Genomic DNA, 26,739 nt, shown 5'->3' with positions numbered 1-26,739 from the left:
CAAGAAATACGCACAGGTCAGTAGATACGATTAATGCCAGATGGATATTTTCCTCCCCCCTCCCACCATGGCCGGCTGGTCGTCCTTTGCCGCGACACGAGCTGGGCATATTTTTCCACCGTTACCGTACGCGCGGCTATTTCGGCCCGAGTGAGCTCATTTTTCTCTCGCGGGTGATTATTTTTCTTCTGCGCTCGATTATCGCCATCACCGCCGCTGGCGGGAGTTGTGATGGATTTTGTGGTGTTTTTGGCCAACGGAGCGAAGAAGAAAACAAATAAAAAAATGACGGAACGTTACACGCCCAATTTGACGTGATCAATAAGGCCAGTCAGGTGGGTTGCTGCTGGAAGCTTAAATGGCTTTGGCATGTGGCCTTCGGTTTAAGATGGAAATTTCTTGTAGATCAGTAGACCGAGAAGCAAACAAGAGCTATGCCGTTTTGTGGGTGATAACAAGCTGCAAGGTGTTCATGTCTCATCGCAGTGCTATGTGAATATAAATTAGGAAATTTCAATCCATTTCGTATTTTGCAAGCAAGTTAGTTGGGTGATTACATTCCTTCGAATATATTACACGTTTTATTTCAGACATGAAAAGGTCCATAAATTTGCCCTCAATGTGACTCTGTCTTTGAGAAATTCCTTGCATTCTTTCTATTTTGCGACAATTGATACATACATCTCCGTGATACATACATCTCACATCTCTGATGTATGATCCTTCGGCCGCCGTTCACATATTACCGCATCGATCCGTCTTCTAAGCCACCAATAAATCGTTCACAAAGGCAGACGAACGATTGATAGCTTCCTGCGCGGTTTTACGCAACACCGAACCGCGCCACGGAACGCATGAGTACGCGAGTGCCTAATTGTGGCATGTACGAAACGTGAGCCTTTCTCCACCCACTGAAGGTGACGAAAGGCACCCCCTTCTCACTACCGTTCAACTAGTACTCGATCTAGAAACACCGCAAACGGCCGGGTGTGGTGTTCCGCTTCTCACTTTCGGGAAAGCGCCTTTCACCGCCGGATGCGTGAAAATTGTATCCGCGTAACGAATCGAGCGCGGTTCGAGAGCTATTTGCTAGTTTTGACGTCGTGACGTACCGTTCTCAAACCCCCGCCACGTAGCGAGTTCACCACGTAACGGTTTGATTGATTAGCTGTATCATCACCATCATCGCCATCATGATCATGCATTCTGGTTCGCCGTTTTGCTGGCCGTGCTTTGTAACGATGGGCACGATTTCCATGGCTTTCACAGTTCCACTGGTGCTATACGTTCGGCTTATCCTTCCAACAGTCGTGCTGTTTGTGGGAAATGAATCGACTGAAGCGCCGAGTTGCGAGACTATCGATTATGAAACCATTCCGCTGAAGGTTCCGTGGTGTCTGAATGCAGAGCGCAAATCGAAGCCGATAAATTCATCGTTAACGTTTCGCGTTTGGTGCGAACGGTTAAACAACCCAGCCGATGCCCGTTTTCAAAACAACCAGAAATTAAAAAGTGAGAGCCAATTAAAAGCACAACAACTCTTCGTGGAACGAGCTCGTGCGCTCCACTTTGACAGGGGCGTGATAGTGCCTTACAAAACCCTTCTCTCAAACCACGAAGAGCTAACCATTGTCGGGTATAGTTGTGCAGTGGAACGCTACGTTCGTCAAATCAGTCAGCCAGCCAAGCAGCATTCGAGAAGCGGAGTGCATTTTCGAGCATACTTCGGTTGGTGAAAACGCACCCATTCGTACGAAGTACCAGGCGCCTCCATCGCATGTGCTAATAATCATATCACGCTTACCCTTGGTGAGGTGAAACGGCAGTGCTGCTGCACGACAATGGATACTCATGTTGCGTGGCAACATGCAACGCTAAAAAAAGGACCCATTTCGAAAGGAAGCTGAATGGGCGATCGAACGCCGGGCCATCAGCACGTGGTTCTTGCCATTATTACCTGCTGCATATGAGCTGATGGAACCGACTCCGACAGTGCCATTGATGCTGTCCACTCGGTCCATCCATCGACACACACACACACGTTCCTTGTATGCCACTTCAGCCAGACGTAAATCGATTCCCATTGGCGTTTGTTTTCCTTCGCTCAATCAGAAATCGACTGCACCAACAACACTTCCAATCGATTGACTTGATGCTTTCAGCGAGCAGATGGTTTAAATGGGTACGTCAGCGTTGATGTCCTGTTGCTCCATCGACTCACACATACACACACACACACATACGATGGACGGTGCCGGTATAAGCTCGGTCCTCAGTGAAAATGCGGTGCATAAAGATCGCTTCATAGCAGCTCACTCTCGACGAGTTTCTTCAGCTATCCTGAGGAAAGGGAGAAAATCAATTCCCAGCGCCATTCCCAAAGCACCACGTGGCTTGGGTTGATAAGCCCGGTTCGGAGTGTCCACGTTTCGAATGTAGCAACAAAATTGTCCAACGACGCCACGCAAACTGTAACGGTCCAGAGGCGAGCGAACGCCAAATTGGCCATTTGTGTGCATTATGGATGCATTGCGAAATCAGCCCGCTCGAGTGCACTTTCGGGGTGGGTGGAAATTTGCGCCCAACCGATCAACCGAGACCAAGCAATGGGTGTGGCGTCGGTGTGTGTGTGCAGATAAGCCACACGCCAGTATCGAGTGCGCTGGCGCAGGCAAATCAACGGCAATTTCTCGTTAAGATGCAATCGAAATGCATATTGATGCGCCTGGTGCCATCCTTGGGGAAGCTTGAGAACTGTTTGTGTGTGTGGGTGTGTGGGAGGATAGGAATTTGCATGAACCACGCTGAATCGACTGGCTGACCTGAACGATAAGAACAATCAAGGATGGACGCCAGTGGTAAACTGGTGCTCTGACCAGTTCCAAACCAGGATGGTGATCGAGCGAACGAAGACACACAAACGAGTGGCCATGGTAGCGCCTTTGGTGCGTGGGAGTGTGCAATGCAAATATTAAGTGCCGGTCGAGTGACATCATCGAGATGAAACGCACGATTCGAGCGACAACCGATTTGCGTACTTTCCCAGAGTCAGTGTGTCTCTTAGGAGAAAGGGCAAGTGATTTTAGAATGCTAGTGAGTGTCTGTGCAAGAGTTGCCAATTTTATTGAAAAAAGATAAGGAGTTGGACTGGAATCGATCGTGGAACGAAACGTACAAATTTGAGATGTTTTTTTTTAGTACTGCAAGTCTTCTCATGATGACATCGCGAAAAGTGTGATAATTCGGAACATATTTTCTTGGCGCATATTCAGCCACAAACAACCTGCACGTTAAAAGCTTATCATGAATAAACAATGAACATATCTGCAAATAAACACCTTGGCTCATTTTTTTCTTGGGCTCCGCTAAGTGGGTGATTCCTGCCATTCCCAGACCGACGGTTTGCCACTCTTTATGGAAAATGGGCAGAAGAGCATAATAATCAGCTGCCCCTTTCGTGGTGCTCCCCGAAAATCCCACACGATACCGAATGACCCATTTGTCGATTCTGCTGCTCCGAATGACATCTTTGCTGCGTCTCACTCTCCAAGCAAACAGACCGACCGTTTCGTCCTTTCGTGGTTGGTGTGTTCCTTTCGACCTCCACTCACGACAATCATCCTCGATGAGGGGTTTGTGCCGGTCTCAAGGACACGAGGGATGTACCGTCATCTCGATCTCGATGTTGCCAATCCGGCACCGAAATCACCTATACGCGTGCTCCGACGGGTGAGTTTACCTTACGACGGCATAAAAACAACAACAACAACAAAAAATGGAGGAGAATGATCAAACCGTCCTGGTATTCCACTCTCCGGAGTGACTCTTTTCCGACTCGATACAGAGCCCCGGTTCGGGGGCAACCACAATCAAGACGGCAAACACCGCTCGGTGACTTTCTTGTTTTGTTGCGGAAATATGGCCACAGCATGGTACGGTGAAATGACGGAACGAAGCAAACAGAGCCCCAACCAAGAGTTCACGACTCGTTTGGGCCAATTCTTGATAGGATTTGCTTTCCTCCGCAGCTCAACCCTTTCGGCGCAATGATTTTTGGCCCCCTCTTGGGTTGGTGAAATGAAACTCCGCTTGTCTCATCATCGGTTTGCGGGAAAGCAGATCTATCCGGAGGGTGCATTCCGGGCGACAAACGGTGGCCTATCCGTTCCACCGTTTTCCACAACGCCTCCCAGTAGGGACGAACGGAATAAACGAAATCGATGACGAACGAAACGAAGACGAAGACAAAAAAAAACAACAGCTTCCTTTTTCCCGAACACGTTTGCTCGAGGGCGAGTTCGTTTTTTGCGCAGCATTTCGTTGAAGCGACATTAAAGCAAGACATCAAAACGCAACCAAAACCGCTGGGTTTGATGTTTCAATATTTGTGCGCATGGTGTTGCCGGCTTGCGGTACAAACCATGGTCCTTCTTGGACCTCCCCAAAACAAGCGTCCACTGCGGTTACACGAACCTCCTCAAGGCGGTGGATATTTCTGGAGCCGCATTTCGTGGGCACGCAAAAACTTTGACCCAGAACGATGATGAGAAACTTTTGCCTCTTGATCTGCCTCTAGGCGTGCTCTTCGGCCGGTGGTTGTGGCACATTTTGCTGGCCGGTTCTGCTTTCGCGGAACTCCAAAACGGTCGCGCCGGGAGGAAATTAAAACGATGCGCATCATAATTGGTTCTCAATACCGCACCGCGTGTCAGCTGCGTTTGACAGCGCGCTCCTGGTGGAATCGTGAGATATTTTAAATTCAATTAAACGCAGTTCCAATGCTCGCGAGAGCATTGAGGGAATTAAAAAAGAAGAAAGATAGCACCTTTTCCATCGCTTCATGCGTACTTTTCCTTCCTTTTTTTGCTTTACAAAACGCACCGTTTGAACACCCACAACGAATCGTAAGTAGTGTGATGAAAACTCTCTCCCTCGCGTTTTGAGCAGCACGCCAGTCGATAGGAATAGGAAGCACGCTACCACGAGTTCGAAAGAAATGGCGTTACCAATATTTGGCTCCTTGTGTGTGGAACCAGCATTAAAGAACCCAGCGTGCGGTTCGTTTCCGTGGCTGGGTGACTTTTCACAACGCACCGTGGTAGAAGCGATTTGATTTGGCAGCGAGAAAAAAAAAGGAAACCGACCTTGCACGCGATACGCTTCTCACTCATGCTTCGTGCTTGCAGGAGCACCGGAAGTGCGGGAATATTGAGCTGAATGGCAAATATTAGCTCGATGCTAGCGACTTCCTCGCTAGGGGTGGGTGGGATGAATCTTCCGAAATTCGTTATTGTCAGCAGGGCTCAGGGTGTGCGTCGATGCTACCATGTAACCGCTTGAACCATGATGCCAGGGTGCACTAGGAAACCCCTGCGTTCGCTTCGGCAGAAGAAGGTTACGTTTTTGGTATTAATTTCAGCCCTCGCTGCTCGCGCGCACCGAACGAATCGAACGAACGTCGTCTATATTTACTTTGGGCGCATCGTCAAGTTTGAGGATTTTTTTCTTCCTTTTTTCTTATACTGGTGCTCGAGTTTTCCCTCATCGTGCGCTCGACGATCTACGACGAATGTCGGCTAGCTGGTCGTGATTATTTTCCATCCCACCCACTCCGAAAAGCCACCCAGCCAAGCCAGGCCATGTGGCAACGGAAACGATAATAATCGTACGGCTGAAGGAAGGTCGCGGATCCACTTCCGGAGCTTGCGGTGACGGTGGAAAACCAACCCCTTCCTGCGCGACGCAATGATAACATTTACCAACACAGCCATCCGGAGCGGCCACCAACACACAGCCAGCCAGTGGTGAAGCTCGCGATGGAATGTTTTGCAAATAAGCAAACAATAAATAAGCATTCGTTCGGGAGGAATGGGAGAACCGAGAATGTAATCGGTCGGTCGCGGGAGGAGTGCGATGTTTTACTTTTTTGGAGAAACCCAACCCACCTTCTAGCGCTCTTATCCAACCGCGGCGCAATAAAGTAGACAATTTTTTGGCCACCAAAAACAAAAAATACAATAATCAAAGACTAAAGAAGCTACTTTATGTAAACAAGCGATTCGCCGAACTCGATCGTTGCGTGGGAGCAGCTATATCCCCGTTGCGTAACGGTTTTTGCGGTTTCTCAGGGCAACATCGGAACCCAGAGGGTCTATGTTTCACGAGGCCAAAAAGTAGAATTTAGGCGGCCCTCGAGGGTCGCGTTGGTTTTTTTGTGTGCTTTCGTTCGACACCGCCCCGGACCGTCAGTTGGCCCTTCGGGGCGCTCGCTTTCGGCATGGACTCGCAAAAGCTGACGAAAGCGATCGGACATTTTCGTTTCACAAATATTCGATATGACACGCGGCCAATCCGGGTGGGTTTTTTGGTGGGAGGATGCTTCCGCTTCGTCGTGCAGGCCAAACAGGTTCACCTCCAGAACAAATGTTTCCGAATTGGCCGGCGGAAAATGCCATCGCGTCGTGTTTTATGTTTCGCACGTTGCTGAATGGGAATCCCAACACAAACCCCACACAAACGCCTACACACGCGTAGAATATTATGCCACCCGGCGTGCCGTACATCACTACGGAAACGATATCAAAACGGTGGCCGGTAAAAATGCGTAGGAAAGCAGAAAAATGAGAGTCGGCTCCTTAGAGTAGCGCGTTTTTTTTTATTCTACTCACCAAAAACCATAACCGGCAGGTGTCAATTTAAATTCAGCCCTCGTCACGTCCGGCTGCTAGTTGCCCAAACTGTCCAACGGCTCCTTTTCCGATTCCCTCGAGAGTGAACCTTCCTTCCCCATCTTCACCCCATCTCGATCGATTTCGATCGAAAAGGCAATATCCTGAACGCTAGCGAGCGAAGAGAACGCCCAGGACGCGTAATAAATTATGCCCCCAAAAAAGGTGCACAGAGATCCGGTCCGGATGTGCGCACACCAACAGCGACCCAGAGTGATGGGGCTTTTGGGTGCGTGGGAGAAAGAATAGAAGTGAATGGAAACGAGCAAGAACGAAAACAAAAAGGCAGCATGGGCCCCAAAATTAACCAACTTTTCCAATCGTCCAATTGGGGAATTCCCGCTTTCCTGGGCTCGACCTCGACGCGTTGTAACGGTGTAATTGGACATTCGTCACAGGTCGTCCGTTTGGTGGGGTGTGGGAAGAAATGTAGAGCCCACAAAAAGAACAAAAAAAAACCGGATTCCGAAACAAGCCCAAAAACCACCCAAGGTCCCGAGAAAGGACCTACCGGCAAAGGAGTGTACTCGTCCTAAGGGAGCCATTTTCACCGCATGAACCGTACCGATCGTACCAGAACCCGGTGAAATAGCGCACCGGGCCAGATAACGGACTCAATGAAGTGACAATTCTGCCAATTGTTTTGTAGTATCATTCTGAGGCCCTTTCACCAAAAAGCGTCGAGCCCAACCCCCCCAGATGGTGCCTTTTCTCGAGGTTCAAGAACCGGTAGGGGTTGGTTGCGCCACACGTGTGAAATTTCCCACCAACCGTTTTCCACAACACTCACCATCCACAGGTTAGCTTTTCCCACCCGTGATATTGTCAACCACAGGCTCCGAGACTCCGACAATCCACCTGTCAGTCCGGACCGGCCTACTTCGTTCCTCGTGGAGGTGTGCTCACGTATGTGTGTGTGTGTGTGTGTGTACCACCTACCGGAAACGATTCGCTCGAGACGCTACGTGACGGTGGAGTGTTGCTAGTGGCCCCTTTCGGAAAAACTGCCACTGTTGCTTTTTTACTTTCCCGTACTTTTCCCGCTCGAGGTGCTGGCGGAACAAGAAGCAACATCCTGGAGCACTTCTCCGGGGGTGTCCTTGGGTTCGCTTTTCATGCGTTTCTTCACTGCTTTCTCTCGAGGTGAAAAATTTCAATATTACACCAGCTTGCGCTTGGCTTACGCTTCACACGGCACACGTACGCCACCGAAACACCCACAACGCGCGTTGGTGAGGCGCGCGTTGAAAAAAAAGACACTTGTGAGGGTGGAAAACAAAAGGTGATACGATGGCAACCAAAAGACGGCGAGAACAGGAGCATAAAGCGAAAAAGCCCACTCGCACTCGCGTGCGAGTTCACAGAGCGCATTCCGGTGTCGGGAGCGTCGAAGTGGCCTCGCGACGGTTCTCAGGACCTTTTCGCACCTGGTACTTCTGGTTTTCTTTGGTGCGTGCGTGCAGGTGGAAAAAAAGGGGCGTTTAGAGGCAATCGGATCGTAGCCTTCAGACAGAGGCACGCCTTTCACGAGGCTGGAGTGAGCGAACCCTGGAGTGGCAGCTTCACTGTACACATTGTTCTGCAAAAGAAGTCGACGAGCAGGGACAATTTCTTCGACACGCGTATCGTGGGGCCGTGTAGGACCATTTGAGGGCTTTTCCCGTCTAAAACGAGCAAAAGGAGGAAGGTTATTTATCCGACAGCAACCACAAGCGTACGCATTAAGGCGCGGTGGTCTCGCGCCGAGGAACAGACACCCGCACGAAGGTGGGTGGAATTTATCTCCATTTACAACGTTTGGCCCCACGACGGGCCACCAGCTCTGGGAGCACAAAGCGGTGGCGACAAAAACTATCCCGCGGTGCTTTGGTGTTTGGTGTTTCACGTCGCGCTCGTTTTTGTCACTCGCTCTACGAGCGCTCCTGCTGCTGTCATTTCCGGTCGTTTCGCGACGAGAAGAGTCACCAACATTGCAACACGACCCAACGGCAATGTCACGCCCCGGAAAAGTCGACCCAAGCTCCCGTAGCAAGGCAGCTCGGTTAGGTGCACCTCAACCATCTGGCGCGGGCAGATGCGATGTTCCGGAATGGGCCAATTCCATTGCCTTTTTGTGGCCAAAGGGAGGAGAACCGGTCTCGGCCCCTTTTTCCGACCATCCTTCCATTATCCCCGGCGCGGTGGCAAAACCACAGTGTCTCGTTCGATTCCACGGGAAGGGAGCGTGATAAAAACGGGACCACAAAGCCCCTAGCCCGAAAACTACACCGAAACGAGCGCAATGGGATGCGGCTCGGGTTATCCTTGCTTTTCGGGAGTTCCGCTTCCACTGACCGGCGGAGACACACACACACACTCACCCATACGACTGGGAGATAATTTAATTCTCTTTAATTAACCATCCGTTTGCGAACTCGATTCCACTAATTATACGGAATTAATTGACTGCCTGCAACGCGAGCGAGCGCGAATCCGTGCTCTGAAGGCGACAGCGAAAAGTGGACCGAACCGAGTGTCGGGGAATCGAGTTTCGGCAAAAGGCTTGCATCCGGCCCCATCGTGCGAGACGATCGCATGATTCATTTCCGGGACGAAACGGAAAACCGGCAAAGGACTTTCCATTTCATCTGCACGGAAAGGGAAAACTTTTCCGATTGGAAAGTGAAGTGAAGCGAACACACGAAGCGGCCAAGGGAAAATGCGGACCCCAACGGAAGGACACGAAGACCCGGCCGTCGTCGAGCTGACGGTGGTGGGTTGGTTTTGCTTTTTCCCGATTCCTGGCTCAAATGAAAAACCTCAACCACCCGTAGAGCTAGACTTTGTTGCTCTTTGTCTACCTGGAATTATTCTCGTTCCTGCGGGGGCGAGGCGCCAGGTTTGCCTGTTTTGTTGTTCTTTGCTTGCCTTTTTCGAACAAGGAAGTAATCAATTCTGACCGTAGTTGGCCCACACTACTGCTGCCACCCCCCAGGGTAAACCGGAAGTACCGTCTGGAACGATTTGTTTGACTAGCCGTAGACGTTGGTTCGCTCTTTCGGCCGGCTGCCATTGGTATGTTCAACCGAATCATAAACATTTCCGAACGGCATAACCGGCGTCGTAAAATTTGGTCCAAACGGGGGTGCTTTTTTTGCTCTCTTTTCTCTTTTTTCTCGCTTCTTCTTCTTCTGCGTCGTCGACGTTTCACTAGAGACCCTACGACTAAACGTCAAAGTTAAGGAAGCAACGGTCGGTGAATCGTACGTGGAAAGAGGACAAAAAACCCAACGGCCTACGAACCCGCACACGGCCACCGGAAACACACTCATTAGAAAACTCCCCACCCACGCGTGGGTGGGTCGCAAATTTAAGGTACAACCTTTCCGCGGGTCGCTGCTCACCGGATGTTCTGCCTTAAGTGAACCGGCCAAAGGCACACAGCCCCGGTGCAACGGACCGTTCACCGAAGCCGAGCGGGAAAATGGGGTTCACTTGGGGGTTGAGGTCCATGCCGAAGGGAAAACCCTTCGGGAAAGTTTTAAAGTGACGTGCCCGGGAAAAGGCAGGCAGGATTGGAATTATAATAATTTCTCATGCGTTGAATATGCCCCGCGGGACTGTGGAAGGTCATACCGTCTTTGGCTGCCGTGAATTGTTTGCTGGTTGGGAGGTGCATGCATGATGAAACTCGCGTCCTGAGGCGACAAGCCACCCAAAGCTGCCCCCTGGAATGGTATGAGCTACCCCTCGAACAAGGGTTGCGATCACCTTGCCAGCTTTAATGGACCCGACGGCTCGTGAGGATTTTGTGCAAAGCCATCCGCTCGATTTGTGCTCGATTTCCTCGAAGTTCTCATTTTGAATTCCTCGCTTCATCGCAGCGAGTGTGTGTTGGCCAATTTGAGCCCAGTGGCGGGAAAACGATTTCCCAAATCCAAAAAAGGCCGGCGAGACCGGCGCTTTTAAGGAGCACATTCCAGTTTTTCATTCTTTGGGAACGAAATATCGCGCTCATTTCCGCGTACCAATCTGCGCAAAAATGTCAATATATCCACGCAATATGCAACGGTGTGGGTGGCGTGCCGGAAGACATCCTCCCTCGCCTCCCTCACCAACAACACACACACCCACCCACCCACCCACTATAGAGCACTTTGACCCACTTTCTGGTATCTCGCAGGAAACAACTCCCTACGGGCGCACCCGTGACGATGTGAGCGCTTCCGTGCCAGCGGTGAAACATGGCGAATGGCAGGAAAGCACTCATCCGACGCTTCCGCACAATGCCCCGAAGGTCCTCGGCGACATTGTTCGGTTCAGGAGTGTTTCTCGGTCGCCCTTCAAATCCACACCGGGGGTGGGGGTCTCTTTTTGTCCCACCCGAACGTGGCCGGGTGGCTTTAATACGTGGAATGCGCGTTGCTTAAATTTGATTGTACAACGAAGGCATCGTCAGAAAGTGGGCTCGAGAACGAAAGAGCGAGAGAGAGATGGCATGAATTCATAAAACAACGGATTCGAAGCAAATGTCCTTTGACTAGCGTAATCGTCCTCGGTGGATGGCGCAAACTTGACCATTTCCGGTGGAGAAATTGCCTCACTCGAGCCGTCCCGCTGGAATGTGCTCAACCATTTAATACCTGGCCGGTATCGCTGTTTTTTTTTTTGTTGCCCCTCGAAGTAAATCGCACTTTCACTTCCCACCGCCATAAAGCTTTATTTCGGGATGCCAAATCAAACCGAGCGGAATGGAGACCAGCCCGTACGTCCTCATCCGTCCATTTCCCGCCCATTAACCGTGTCACTGGCAGGGAGTGCAAAAATTATGACCCAGTAAAACGGGGGCTCAGTTGGCCACTCGCAGGGGTCGTCTCGCGGTATCGCTTCTTTTTTTTTTATTTCGCACAATATTTTACAGGCAATCGAGCAGCACTTTTCCCTCCATCGATTATGGCCCCGAGGTTCGGCGGATGACGACCGGTCTTCTAGGAACCGCGTAAAGTGCAACCAAATTGACTCATTTCGTTACTTTGGCGTACGATAAGCGATACGAGAGCCGCCCGAATACTGGTTCCATGAAGTGGGGGGAAAAAAAAGTGGGAAGGAAGTGAAATCCCCCTAGCGCCATTTCCCGGAAGGATCCGTCCGTCCGGTCGGTGCAATAAAACAACCGACCGAAAGGCAAGGGTTGTCGGGACGATCTTGGTGGTCATTATTCGCCGCAAAATGGCCATCCGCCTCCCTTTTTCGGGGCGGAGTGAGCCTTTGACGGGGGCTAACATTTCCATCAAAATGAAATGCGCCACTGCAATGAGGGTGGAAAGGATTGCTTGAGGGATGGACCCCAGTCTCGTCCGTAATCCTTCGTCTCGTGCCCGGGTTACGGCTTGTGGAGTGTTTTTAGTGCGCTATCAAACGCAATTTTGACGACGCCGGTCAATGGATTGTGCGGCTTGCGAAGTGCGGTGGCTTCGTCCTTGCGTGCACGAGCACTCCGGAACTTCAAGACGGCGCACTCCAACTTCCGGCGGCACAACCAAAACTCACCCGGCCGAAGTAAGTACGTGCGAAAGAAAAGGATTTCGAGCCCGATAAACATCGCACGCCCGCACGTCTGGGCTGCTCCACGACAGACGGCCAGGGTTGCGGGAAATATTTGCGCACAAATATATATCCGCGTATCCCAGTTTTCCCGGCCCTTTGGGTACGGCTTTTTTGTACGCGTCGGTCGCTCCTTGGAGGCCGTTTTTCGGTGCGAAGGCGATGATTTATGATCAGGAAACGACTGCTCATGCAAATTGCGCCCCGAAGAACCCACGGAGGTCGAAGGTGCCGAGAGTCCTTGCGTCCGGGAAGGACAATAAACCCGCCCCGCATCGATTCGACGGTGGTTTCGGCCAATTTTTATCTCCCCCGTTCCGGGGTTTTGCTTTCGTTGTTTTTTTTTCTTCGTCTTTTTCACTCTTCACACCCGGCAGCCTCCACGGACACCCCTTTTTGCCGGCCGAGCAGCCTGCGAATGAATAATAAAAGTGGGCAAAATTGCTTCGATTCCGGTCAGGCACATTGGCCGGGCGTTCGAGACTTTCGATTTACTTGCGCTGGCGACTTCGGGACGCTACGTGGCGTACGTGCCGGCCCGGGATGTTGGGTGGAATTTGCTGGAAAATTATTCCGTCCACTGTTGTCCACCGTTTTTCCGCCATGCCGGATGACACTTGCCACTCTGTGCCATTCGCTTTATGGACGAACGAGCGCAACCGGGAATCCGTAGATCGGACGTGAGTGTGTGTGTGTGTGAGAGAGAGTCCTGCAAAATGGCCGGCATGGGCCGTAAATCGATCGAATGGAAAGCCCGCAAACAAGCGGCTTTAACAACCTTTAACAACGGCCTGCAAATGGCGGGCGTTATCGTGGAGGGGAGAAAGCTGTGATAAAAATAAAAATAAATCAATAAACAGGAGGTCGACAAACCAGTAAGGGTGAGTTTTAAAATCCATACTTTCGTTGTTTATAGAGGCGAATGTAGCCACGCCGGCTCAAAGTCTCTATAAAAATACACAAAAAAAAATACTTTCGTTGCTTTGAGGAAAACATAAACATGTCATTTGGTGGCCTTTTGACAATTCAATCAGTAGGCGTTGGAATAATAACGCAACGGTGAACGTTTTCACGGTGGCGATGAAACGGCGTATCTTTCTGTACCGTAACGCCTAATACGCATGTTCTTACACAAGCCGATAAACAAGCCCACATTATCATCACAGAAAATCAGAAACAATAACCAAACCTAGCCTAGTTTTCGCCCTCCCAAACCCGAGATTCCCTGCTGCTTGCGGGACGCACGGCGGGCGGTTTGTTTCGAGAAGTTTACGACGTGCCTAGGGTTCATCCCCGCTGGTTTGGGGCTATGAATCGCAAGAAAAATGTCCTACCTGTCACCCACTAATTTGATAATCATTATCCCTGTCCGTTTCCGGGGCCACCATCGACTAGCCGTCTTTACGACTAGCTCCCGGGATGGACACGTTACCCTCGGATGCGTAGCGTAGGGATTCACCACGCAGATAAACTCGGCATCGTAATGGCGACGCAACACCATCTACTGGAGGCTTTCCCCCGGTTTGGAGGCTCATGCCGGCTCCATATGGTACGGCCGGGTCGATTAGCCTCAGGGAAGCGAGGCTTCCGATGCGATATGACGAGTTGCCGTGTCTTTGCCCCAGCGAGGGCGATAAAGTTTGTGTGGACGCACAGGTGAGCTTAGGTGGCAACCCCCCCCCAGGACATGCTCGTGTGTGTGTATGTGTGTGTGCCAGGATGTGCGGTAATAATACGAGCGAACGGATAGCCCTGAGGGCACGCGGCTGGCAGAAAAGAGAAAGAGGGGACACATTTTCCGACCCGAGAAATCCTTGTGGGAAAATATGCGTACGCGTTTCGCTGTTCCTCGTCCTCGCGTCTTCGTGGCGCTTGTTAGCGAAATTGGAACACACAAGCATCCGGGAGAAAGTTGTTCGCCACGGCGCCCTCGGTGAGGGAGGCTTCCTCCATCGGCTTGGTTTGGTGAACGAGCAGGATGTTGCTTCGTCTGCTGCTGTGGCTCTCCGCACATTGGCAATCGAATTGCCACCGCACACGGAGAAACACGGCCAGCCGGTTCACGCATCCCCGAGGCGCCGAAAGCGAAAGAAATCGAATGGAATATTTGATGAACCGCTTCCACTAGCGATTGCCACTTCAATCGGTCTGTGGGGACGCGCACAAGCACATGGTGCGTGCTCATGTTTATGTGTGTGTATGGGTGTGTGCGTTTGTGTGTGCGATTGGCTCTGGGGGTTTTTGAAGGCGGGAAAGGTTCGCAAGTCCTTTTGCAAGCGTATCGATGGGAAGGCATTTGGTCGATAGCTTCTAGCACCAAACCGAGCCCAGCGAGCCCGTTACACGCACATATATCACGTTTCTATCACGCGTGAATCGTTCATCACCGACAGCCCTGACGCTACAGGGGCGCTTGCGTTCGGGGAGTTATAAATAAGCGACAACGATGGAGGCGCCTGGTCGTTCATCCCGAAAAGCGTCTCTCCCGATCGGCGAAGGCGTCTAGTGTAAGTGAGTGGGTGTGTGTGGGTGGACTGGGAACTGTTTTACCTTTTGCCTAGCACCGTACGATTACCGTACGAGCGCTGGTACGAGCAGCTGCCACCCGACGGCCGGCGCAGTTGATGAAAAGTGGAAAATTGTATTGAATTTTAATAACGCGCTGGCATCCACGTGCGCTTTACCGTGCCACGGGACAAATTTTCGACCCACTCCCTTTTTTCACCGATGTCTGCCCTTGACAGTGTGCGCTTTTGGATGGGGGAGAGAACGGCTCGTGGAAAACTTTTCCACTCGCAGCATTTCAATTTTGTCACTTTTCTTTTTCCCGCTGGCTTGGGTGAGGGATTTTTTTTCTCTCGCTGCCGTGATGACGAGATGGAAACGTCGTTTCTTATTTCTTCGGGAACCCCGAGAGGGGGAAAAATACAGCGATGGTAGTCGCAAATGAGTCCCCCCCCCCCTTGTAAGAGCATGGAGAGAAAAATGATAATTTTCCAATATCATTAGCTGGTGGGGCCTAAACGACTGCGAAGGGACGCCGATGCCAGTGGTCCCTTCCATTTCCATCACGCAATAGGCACCGTGCGTACAAAAATTATCACAAATTGCTACCATCTGCGCGTCTTGTATTTGTCGGCAAAACTTTGTCCTTCTTCCTTTTGGCGCATCGATTGGCTGCGTGAACAAAACGAAAACCGCGCGCCCACCGGCATTACTGCAAAGCCTGTGGCTTAAAAGATAACAGCATGATTGTTCGATATTCAATTTCCGCGAAATTAATCGTCGGCTGCGTCGCATCACCCAAAGGCATTCACTATCGCACACGAGCCATTCTTCAAACATCGTAATGTTTAAACCCGCAAACCGGCTCATAACGCGTGTGTACCCACGAGCCCACGTGTGGGTAGAAGGGCGTATCATCGCTCTTAAGGCTTTCGAGGCATCCATACGCCACCAAACGGTGCAGAATAATTTGATTTGTTTGATAAACATAGTTACCGCTCGACGTGTGACGCAAAGGAACGCCCTGGGAGGCGATTCATCATCGGATCGGAGGCGACGGTTTGTTTGGGTTTTTTTGTTTTTTCTTCGTTTCTTCCACAGATCGTCAGTATATTTTTTTTCCCTCTACACCGTTCGATGCGCCTCAACTGCCTCGACACACGGGGCTTCAGCGCGTGAGCTGCATACGCAGGCAGCCCCATTCATCCTTCGGTGGCCATATTTGCGCTAATGGCACACCGCGAAAGGGCTTTCCGGTTGATGCATCTCGGAGCACCACGTGGAGTGAAGAGAGAAAGCCCTTTCTCCGGTGTCAGAAACCTTCGTGACTGCGGTGTGTGGGGATGTCGTACGAATTTTAATACTTTTAGCAACGCATACGCAGGGGTTTTGTTTGGGATGGAACGCGAATACAAAAAAAAACCGAAAGTTAAGACGAAAATGAACGCAATCGCCTCTCACGCCCGCAGGGTTCTCATGCGCACGCATGAGCCACTCGCATTGCAGCAAATGAGTATAATGAATCTAAGTCCCTCTTATCCAGCCAACATTCCAACACCTCTTGGCCACCCGCCCAGTACTCGTAACGTGGGAAAAGTTTTCCCATCCGCAGTAAAAACATCTTTACGAGCGATAGTGGCATGCATGTTAAGAAATGGCAAACGGTTCGCTGCTCTTTGTGGCACGCCATTGCCGGCACCATAGAGGGTGTGGAAAAAAGGATGAAAAAGAAGAAGAAGAAGAAAAAGAGTAAGCTTCGAAACAACTCGAAGTTGTTTAAGATGAACCCGAAACCCCGAAGCACTCGCAGCACATCGAAGAAAGTCATAAACATTTCGATTCCAGCCGTAACGATGGTTTGTCAGATTTTATTTTTCTATCCTCGTGCCATCTGCCCGAAGAACCGCTAGCTCGCTAGGACAAGCATGGAACGGAAAGGATCAAGGCTGGACAAGTACTGGGCGGGACTTGTTTTATGCGTTTGACTTTTGTGACAACCTCGAAGCCTCGACCTCTTCTGTAGCGTTGCGGAATAGTTCCACTTACCATTCTTCCCGGCCACGGGTTCAACCTGCTCGAGCACATGTGACCGCGGTTTTACGAGCGTGGATGAATTTTGCACGAGCGGCGACATTTGCTCTAGCCCGTTGTCCTGAATCCTTTCGATTTTTTCTTTTGTGGGCATCATTCATTCGTCTATCCGGGCTATCGTTGTCGTGCATAATTAAGCATGTCCTGCAGATGAGCTTGACATGTCGACACTTTTCTTTTGCCACACACTTGGCTCAACTTTGGCGACAAAAATCCAGCAAATTGCCTAATGTAATCAGCCGCATTCGATGGCAACCAATGGTAGTGAGTTGGATGTGCCACGAAATACTCGCAGGATCAGGAAGGATTTACATAATTTTACTCATCCTTCGAAGCATTCATAAACCATTCTTCCTTTTTCCCGTTATACAATTTTTGTTGCTCCCTCCTTCGATCGGCAGATTGGAAAAAGGGGAACCGAAATAGGGTGCCTTCAGGTGAAAGGTGGGTTATGATTAGCATAAATTTGATTACCGACCCCTTCGTGGGGGAAGCGTATGGAAATTAAACGCCAAACCATCGGCTTCCCTGGACGTGTGGAGATTATTGCGAAAAATGAGCAGCCTCGTCGCCATTTTCCGTTTCCACCCACCGCACGGTGATGATTAACTAATATTGCGTGAAAAGCGATTAACGAGAACACGAGGGTTGAACCGTAAGCCAGGTGTGTTTGTCGCTTTTTTTTTCTTTCACAAATCACCACAGGTGAAGGTGAAAATGTATCACCTTGGGCATGCGTCAATTTCACACCTCAGTTATTTTTTCTTCCCCTTCGTTTGGGTGGGAAATCTAAGGAAATTTTCCTTGGCACACACGTAACGGGAGGGCGTGATTTGGCGTATGATTGCTTGCAATAATGCTCGAAAAGAAACTCCGCGAGGACGAAAATTGTTTGCCAATATTCTCCCTCTTCAACTGAAACGAAATCAAAAAGTCTTCCCACAAGCAAAGCCACTGCATTTTCGCGGTCCTGTGGACGCCGAATCATGCCGGTTCGGGCGCAAACCTGCAGTTGCACCTGCACTTTCTCATGAATATGCACCGCGCTGTCTGGCGTAACGGGTACCATTCGGAAGAAACTCCGATCGAGCCCGGTAGGGATTATGAATTTCACATTGTTCGACTGCATAAAACATCCGGGTCGGTGCCCTTCGGTCCCGGTCCTTCGAAGCTCACGCGGGTAACACAGATTCAGCTTCATTTGCATGCCATCCCGATCGGTCAGACCCGAAGGAGTGCCAGGGGGATTACAAAAAAAAGCGTCCACTTCGCTTCCCAAACGAATGCGCCATCTCTGGTTTGCTGCTTCCGGGAACCGGATTCGTTCGGTGATGTGCAAGATTTTACACTCAACCGAACACCGCCGGGTGAAAGGATGTGTGAATCGCACCGATCGTAAACGATGCCCCGTGCCAGAAAACGAGACGACGATGAGAATGATGAAATCGAACAAGACAACCATTAGCGGCCCGAGGACGACTGCGGGAACTGGCGAACGGATCGCCCGGAAGGGCGTTTTTCAGAAGCGATCGGAGCATATCAATTGCAAATGTCCAGCAAACCCGAGCAAGCGAGGAATCGATCCCGAACTGAGGGGCAAATTTAAATCAAAGCTTTCTGCGGGCATTTCTGCTGCACGCGAGCATCCCATTCATGGCGCTTGGGTATGGAAATAGCACGGAGTGTTCCGTGTCGCAAGGACTACCGAGAGGGCCCTTTCCGGGAGGACACCGTGCAGGGAGAGTGCAAAGTTTTCTGTCACTTTACATATTCTGCTACACTTGCCCGGGCACCGGTTCCGGTCCGGTGCGAATGTGAAGGTGTGCATAAAAAAGACGACGTTTCCGAGTTCGGCTAGCAAAGTGACGAACGGAGCGGTAATGAATATGGAATTAAATATTCCCATCGAGATTGCAGGGCTTTAAAATTGAGTGTGAACGTGCGTGACGCTTTCAACGAGGACGGAGTTGACTTTAAAATCTGCCTGATACGATTCTCGGAGACATCGTCACATGTATTTGTGTTCATAGAAAATCAAAAAAGGCTTACAATGGCTACCGGAAGCGGCGCCTGTGAAAGAATGTATCGGGCAACTATGTAATCTATCAAACGATACCAGCAGAGCTTTCGGTTTGTAACAATTTTTCCTGGAAGTTGTTACTCTTGTCTGAAAGTTTGCTAACCGATCGAGCCAGGAAACATAGTCAACAGGTGGCAGTTGTTGGTTTGTGTTCTCGGAACCATATTCCATCGCCGGGTTTGATGAAATGCGACATCCACTGCACATGTTTTTGATGGTTCTAGTTGCCTAATGAGGACAAATTTACACCGAAACCCGTCACCGAAATACACATCACAACATTATACTCTTGCCGCGCATCAATAAACCATAACGCGGTCGGTTTCGTTATCGCTTAGTCAGAAAACAATAACTGAAATTCAATCATCATCCCGTTCCGGTTATACCCCGAAAACGGTGGAAGCTATCAAACTATGCAACATCACCCAAAAAGCCCACCGCACTAAGCCGTGGGCGGAAAAACCTGCCAACCGAGACCGGGCAGCAGCAACAACAACAACAGATGTCATCAAAACGCGGCACGATTATTTGTGGCAAACATCATCAACGTCGCATCGGATGGAACCATCCGCGAGCGGCAAACTATTATTAGTAGTTCCGTCGAGCAGCCGTACGACACGTCACCACCGGGAGGGGTTGAACCCGAGCTCAGGCCAAAAACGGTGGTAAAAATAGCTCCGGGCTGGGTGTGCCCCACAACCCGCCTGATGATTGGACCAGATAATAAAACTCGCTGACGGGTCCGGGGCTCCGAGGTTACGCCAAGCAAAACACACAAAAAGGACCCGATTGTGACGGAAAGGCCCTGTGGGGACGATACGTAGGTATCGCCTGCCGGCTAGAACGTAGGCCGCAATGAAAGATGCCGATGGGAGGACGAAAAATGGAACTAAAGCGAGCGAGGACGAGCCAGGACGTGCGAGCGACCGCTTCTTTTGTCGAGAAGACTCGCCAAGCGGTGGAAGCAACAAAATAAAAAAAGAAAGAGAAGTATAGCATAGAGAGAATAAAATAAAGTGGACACACGAATGTCAAGCCGTCAGGTCGTCGTTGCACAAAAGCGACGAGCATAGCCGTGTGTGTGTGGGTGTTTTTGTGTGAGATCTGACCACCTTCTCACCACCGTCGATAGAAAAGCTCACGCGATAGATCGTGGGGGCCCTGGGCGTGCAAAACGGAAGTGACGTTGCCATTTCGATGCCCTTTTTGGTGAACGGCATTCCACCTTGCTCCGGGGCCATTGGGTGGTGCTAACGAACCGGACCTCCTTTTGGGCTGGTTCCAGCGGATTCGTTTAGGGGGGTGGCTTTTCTTTGATGCCAAACCACCAGGCTACCGAGCATCTGAGTCCGTAATCCGGTGCCATTTTTCAGGTGAAAAGTTTCCTACCACACACCGGCCGGTCCGCTTTTCCTTGGCTCGTTGGCTCGTTGGTTTTCTTTTTCGGGGCTTTTTCCTCCCGAACGGTCACGGGACGGCTACGTGACGACGATCTGCGATGGGCGTCAAATTTTTCCTACCCCCTGCTTGAAGCACGCAGGCCGGCATCCGGAGCTCGGACGCTTTTGGAGCGGTGCCAGGTGAACTGGAATAGGTCGGCGGGAACTACACCAACCTTGCGGCTCACCGGGTGCGGACGTGATAATTTTAAACCACGAGCCATCAGGCCAACCACAGCCTCCAGCCAAGGTGATTCATCATTTCCTACCGTGAGATGCGCGGTTCTTCTTCGGATGGAGATAAACTGCAGCCGCGGGTTGGCTCACAAATAAATATTTGGCTTTAAACCGAGTGCCTCAAATGCTTGAATGAGACAAGCGCCATTTTTACGTTCTCCAGCTCCACAGCAAAGATCCTCGTGACCCCGGGAGCAGGAAAAAAACCTGCTAAGAAGCCAGCGAAAAACGGCCACCCTGCCGAGATGGTCGTTAGCGGAACTCAAGATAATAAGCGTACCGAGGCGCCTCCGGGAGTCTCCTGGCAACAGGTCCAATATTTGCCGGAGCATTTCCAACGTCCCCTCGGTTGAGCCGTGGAAAAGCGTCACCCGAAATAGTGGTCCATTGTGGCGAGCCGCAAACGAAACGGCCAAACCCCGCGGCACTAGCAGTAGGCTCGTAGGAGTAGCGAAATCAATTTTGCAATTTTCATCATAATTTCACCGTTTTTCCCTAGGAACCGCAGCTGCTTTTGCCATAATTTTCCCCACGAACGTGAAGACACGACCACCGGATCTGTGGGAAAGCCGCACGAGAGAGGCAAGTGAGCACACGAAATCTCGACCAGATTTCGAGCGGAACGTGCCTCCGGAGTCAGAAAATGTGACTGCGATTCCGACAGCGAGGGCGGAAGCAGAACATCCTCCACCCACCTGCGGTTCCCATCCTGTTTGCTAAAGTTCGTCGTACGATGGCCATCTCACTCGCTCGTCCTCGGGCGTGTTATTAATTCTTTGGGCTTTTGTTTTTTGCTCCATCTCCTCTTGAGACACCATTTGGAGTGGGGTCCTTCTAGTGACCTGCAGTCATGCAAGTGGCTGGCGGTGCTTTCCGAAGGGGGACACGAAACGTGCGGCCAACGTGATCCTGCAGTGGCATAATGCCGCTTGACATGCAAAACGATTTTTAAGAACACTCTTAAACTTCTCTCCCCGTCAGCTCGTTTGCTGAGGTCTCTAGAATGTGTGTGTGTGTGAGTGGGAGTGCTTGAGTGAGCTTAGTCCCTTCCGGGAGCCGTGAAGCCTAGGCGAAACATCCACCATTCGCGTCCTTGAGCGCCTTGAGAAGGTGATGGTTTTAAGGCCTGATTTAATTACACAACCGGACGCATTAAGACAAATCGGCCAAGCAGGCAAGCGCGATTTTGTGGTCGTCCGTTCATCCCTAAAAGAGAACGACTCGTCACCGTCGTTGTCGTCAGTGAGCGCGGTGATTAAATGGTGGAGATTAGCGCCAGGATGGTCTCCTGTGACATTGACAAAACCACCGACGGGGTCATCGCAGTGGCATGGCCTACTGCGAGCTTGAAATGACAGTTTTGATGGCACAGCTCGCTAATGACAGCTCTCAGGGGTCGCGCAGTGAAATGAAATTTACCAGCACAAATAAAACCAGCCTATCTCGCTGGGGCTATCACCTTTATTAAGCTGGGCTGGGGTAGGTAAATGTATAAAACCAAGCTCCCGAGAAACTGTAAGCCTAATCGGAATGGTACTGAAAAGGTTCCTGGTGGCACGAAACTTCCTTCGCAACTTTGTGTTTGTCCTATCAGCCTGCTACGTTTGAGGTGGATTGAAACATAATCCCACGAAATATCCTTTTCGGCACACTTTTTCACGATGAACCAGCACGCAGGATACATGATGTCCTGGGATAATCTTCCCCGGCATGAGGGGTTGAAAGCTATTTGGCATGATCTAAATCATCGATCTTCACACTTCAAACGAATGTAGCAAGCATTATGGGGTGTATCCCTTCGGGAGGTAGGGGTCACCTTCCCAATTTCGGATGGCGTCAGAAAGTCAACCAACACATTCCGCAACAACGGTACTTTGTTATCCCGCCCACCGGTCGGATGTTTCGGTCGGTTCATCCTAATTCCATTATGCTAGCAAACCGCCGCCGGGCCCCGACCCGGTTTTCCATTCATGACTAATTTCTCGCATAATCCTTTCTCGCCCGGTGAAAAATGTCTACTCCGACGACACGAAATACATCTATTAAAACCCATTACCGCGTGGGGAACGAGACGTGGAGCGGAGGACAAGCTGGTGGAAGTGGGGTGGCAACATGCAAAACACCAACCCGTTTCGTTATCCGGAAATTTAATTAAAAAGATCCCATCCGCCCGATATCCGAAGGGCAATCCTACCCACCCCCAGCTTCAATGTTTCGATTAAGCCGAAATTTAACCCAACCCCGATAAAGGACTCTCTCGCCAGTAGACGACTGGTCGAAGCAAGCGTTTGGGCGGGCCAGGTTTAAAAGGTAGGATTAAAAACTACACTGCCACCCTGTCCGCTCGCCGGGCCGTCAGCGAGCGAATGGGACTTAAAGCTCTTTCCATTTCATTACGCCGGCAAGATTGGTCGGTCGGCAACATCAAAAACAATTCCTCTCGTTTTCCACTCAATGAGAACCGAGCGACGTTGAATGTGGCTTCCGTTTGTCTCGTCAACGGGGAGGCTGGTTTTTACCCCCTTTTCGAATCAAGCGCTCACCGAATCAACCGGATGGCTTGTTTCCTTGGTTCCGATGGCCAAATGGGAGCAATAAATGGGCGGCTGGAAAATCGGAATCACGAAAACCACCCCCAAATCGATGGCGGCCGCCTTTGTTGCGTTCAGAAGGGAAGGGCGAGCAATCGAAACTATCAAACGAACCACCCTGTTTTCCGAATTCCGGGTGCCTCCGGCTCGATTAAGTAACTAACTCGAGGCTGCCTTTTGTGGCCAACCGACGTCAAGAACCAGCCACGAGCTACAAGCTGTACTGTGGCTGGAGAGAGCGAGTTAAAAGAACAAACCGACAAGCAGAAGGACACGAGCGAAAGAAGCGAACCATTTCCGGACAGCTGCAGCTTGGCACCGGTATCGGACTCGATTGGAAATGGAAACACATGATATCGTATCGAGCGCAGGCCACTGCACCCGAATCTCCGAGCGGCCTTGGAAAAGCGCCTCTTGCCGGCCCGGAAAAACGTTGGTGCAGATTTTCCCTGCCAACGTGAGTCCCGCCTCGTACCGAAAGGCAACATCCGGAAAGGAAGACAGATCCATATTTTAAGCCAACTGCTGCGGCGCAGCGACTGCTCCGGTGGCCTCGATAAACTCCGGTGGCCGGGGGTTTCGATTTTCCAACCCCCAGTTAAAGGCGATCAGCTTGTGTACGAGTAATGAAAGCACTTTTTCCCCACCCATGCACCGAGAGCTTTCTTTAAGGATACAATTGCGGAAGCGTTACGTGGTGCGGAAAGAGCAGAAACTTAAAATGGGATGAACCTGGGCGTACAGTCGATTGCACAGGATGGAATGCGATCGCTTTCGGTGATGACTCTGGCTTTAGTGGCAGCGAGCTAGGGGCAAGCTAGAGAAAAGCAAGGGGCAGCAGAAAAACGTTGCCCAAGTAAACACAATTTATGTGCAGGGAAGTGTTTTCTCGGGCCGAGATTTTTTATTCCTCTCTTCCCGGCGCGTGTAAGTAACGAGAACAGGCGAAGGCGAAGGAGGTCGTTCGATTCGATCGGTGATGCAGTTGTTCTGCACTTATTTTTCAGGTCGCCTTTTGTGCACCGGACTCGCTGCAGTTCCAGGCGTACCATGCGGATGTTCCGATCGATTTTGGCCGTAAGAGCCGCAAGGGTGAGCTGGGCAAAAAATCAATACGATTATGGGCGACGCTGGTTGAGTGGGTTTTAAAGAAGAAACCGCAGTGATACCATCGCAAGCACATCCTTCGTTCGATGTCCTTCGCAGCGCGGTGTACACGATGACAGCTTTATCGCTAGGAAGGACCAAGAAGTCATAAAGGTGTTTAAAGCTCACGCAAGTTTAAAGGTGGCTTCATTGGGAGAATTTTAAATGATGTGGTAAGAATATTCTTGACTTTGAGGATCACTTTTTTATCAGCTTCGATGTTTAACAAAAATAACGATGACTATCAACATTCAAATCGTACAAATACGTTAAAAATGTCCCTCGAAAAGGAATTCGTTTACAAAACGCTAAAGCTCCACGAAATGCTCCACCAGCCGCGAGTTAACATCTTCTGCATCCCACGCTGGGAAATGAAGTCTCACATGCGCACACAGTTTTACAATTCAAATGCCATAAAAGCCCCGCTAATGAATTAACCATGGCAGCGCGATAAAAGCGTCCCGCGTGTACGAAACCGCAGGAACTGTGGCGCTGTCCGGTGGATCCCGGTGGAAGATGCCGCATCTTAGGTCGGCTGGTGGTGTGTACTTCAGTGCCACCGACGCGGGCGAAAAACCCTCCTGCATCAAGAAACCACCCGCCAGGATGCCATTTTCCCGGTGGGAGCGATAAAACCCCGCGCAAACACATCGTATAAATCTTCATTTCGGTTGCCCCAACCGGCCGGTGACAGCCGGTCAAAGCTTCAGGCTCGGGGACGGACCCCAAAGCGGTCGTAAGGGCTTCGCGGTCGTTACCACAAAAACGCCCCCCCGCGGTCCCGTAACCTGTTACGACCGATTCCACCCTCTCCCACACACTCACACAACCACACCCGCCCATGAATTTGTAATGGTCGAACGCCATAAATTCCCATCACATTAGTGTAATGCGAACGCAAACGTATGACAAAAGCGTAATAACGTTTGCAAGACATTCCCGTTTCTCCCACCGCAGGGATGACCCCTACGGTTACCAACACGATCGTCGTCGTGCGGGTGTTAGTTAGTGTCACTCTTTGTTTCCGTGGGGAGGTGGCGAAGCAACCGAAAAAAAGGACGAAAGCACAAGGAAACAATTTATCTCATTTCCCGTAACCGGCCGCGGACGCCGATAAGCCATGGCACACTAAACAAGTGTGTAAACAGCCACACAACCACGCACACACACACACACACACACTATCTTACACATCGGTACGTTGCCATGGCAAAAGCTCCTCTCAAGGGCACATAAAAGTGATCAAAAATCATGTGACAAACGGTCAAAGCTTCTTCGCGCGTCGTAGCCACCGACCAAGGGGTCCATTTTCCGGCAACGGAGCTGGGTGGAAAACAGGAAATTGCCCACCCAAATACGAGGGGAAGGAAAAACGGGAAAAATTCTCACCTCCAAGCAGCACGCAGAGTAATCCAATTTTCATGCTCGTACGTTTATCCATTTTTATGATTTCACGCTCGACGCGCGCGTACGGTGCTGGCTGTTACGCTTTTTTTTCCTTGTTGTTATCGCCGCGACTCGAGCAACTTGAAGCTGGAACTCGCGGCTGCTGTTGCTGCTGCTTCTGCTACTGCTGCTCTCGGTGATGCCAGCCGATCAAATCAGCTGGGGACGCGTCGCGCGATGGGACGATATATCCGCGAGGATATCGACGTTGCCCGAGAATAGAACACCCCCACACGAAAGCGCGCGCACAAAACACACACCTGCACACAAACACACACACACACACCCGCACACAGGACTCGCACAGGATCGTCGCACTTCCCGACGATGGGGAGGTTTTTCTTTTATTTTTTTTTATCTCTCTTACGGATTTCGAGGCTTCCGGGAAAAGCTCGCGAGGGAATTGGGACGGGATGGAGAAGCACCTACGGTGGCGAGGGGGTGGCCACTCCAACACATACACATACGCGATGCGAAAACTCCCGCGCGGTACTTCGATGCGGCACGAGCCGACAGGGTAGCGTAAAGCAAAAATAAATAAATAAATGAAACGCACGCGGGAAAAGCCCCGGAAGCAGGACAAATGAACCAGCGATGGAAAACGCTCGTCCGCGAAACTAAAAAGCACTATTTTGGGCTTCCACGCGGGTGGAGGGTGTTTTTTGTTGTTGTTGTCGTGTGGTGATGAAGGAAAAAGCTTGCGGACTTTTATGATGTGACTCTTTTTTTGTTGCTGCTGCTGCTGCTGCTGCTACTGGTGGTGGTGGTATTTGCTTTTATTATTTTTATATTTGGCCCACCGATTTTTTATTCGCGGGTTTGACTAGCTTTCCTTTTTGTGTGTGCTTGGTTGGGGGGAATTACGAGCTCCACTAGGTCAACCGCACACGAGC

General features: G+C 50.7%; 1 protein-coding gene across 2 annotated transcripts in view; it reads right to left on the bottom strand.

Moving 5' to 3' along the window:
- The window catches only part of LOC128720810 (uncharacterized), an 89,635-nt gene extending 63,096 nt beyond the window's left edge, over positions 1-26,539 (bottom strand). For both annotated transcript variants that reach the window (XM_053814506.1, XM_053814507.1), the window contains exon 1: positions 25,790-26,539. In XM_053814506.1, coding sequence (XP_053670481.1) covers positions 25,790-25,841 — 52 coding nt within the window. In that variant the 5' untranslated portion in view covers positions 25,842-26,539. The remainder of the gene's footprint in view (positions 1-25,789) is intronic.
- Between the last annotated feature and the right edge of the window lie 200 nt (positions 26,540-26,739).

The sequence above is a fragment of the Anopheles nili genome, chromosome 2, assembly GCF_943737925.1.
Source record: "Anopheles nili chromosome 2, idAnoNiliSN_F5_01, whole genome shotgun sequence".
NCBI classification, from domain to species: Eukaryota; Metazoa; Arthropoda; class Insecta; order Diptera; family Culicidae; genus Anopheles; species Anopheles nili.
This window is presented reverse-complemented; position numbering and strand designations above follow the sequence as displayed.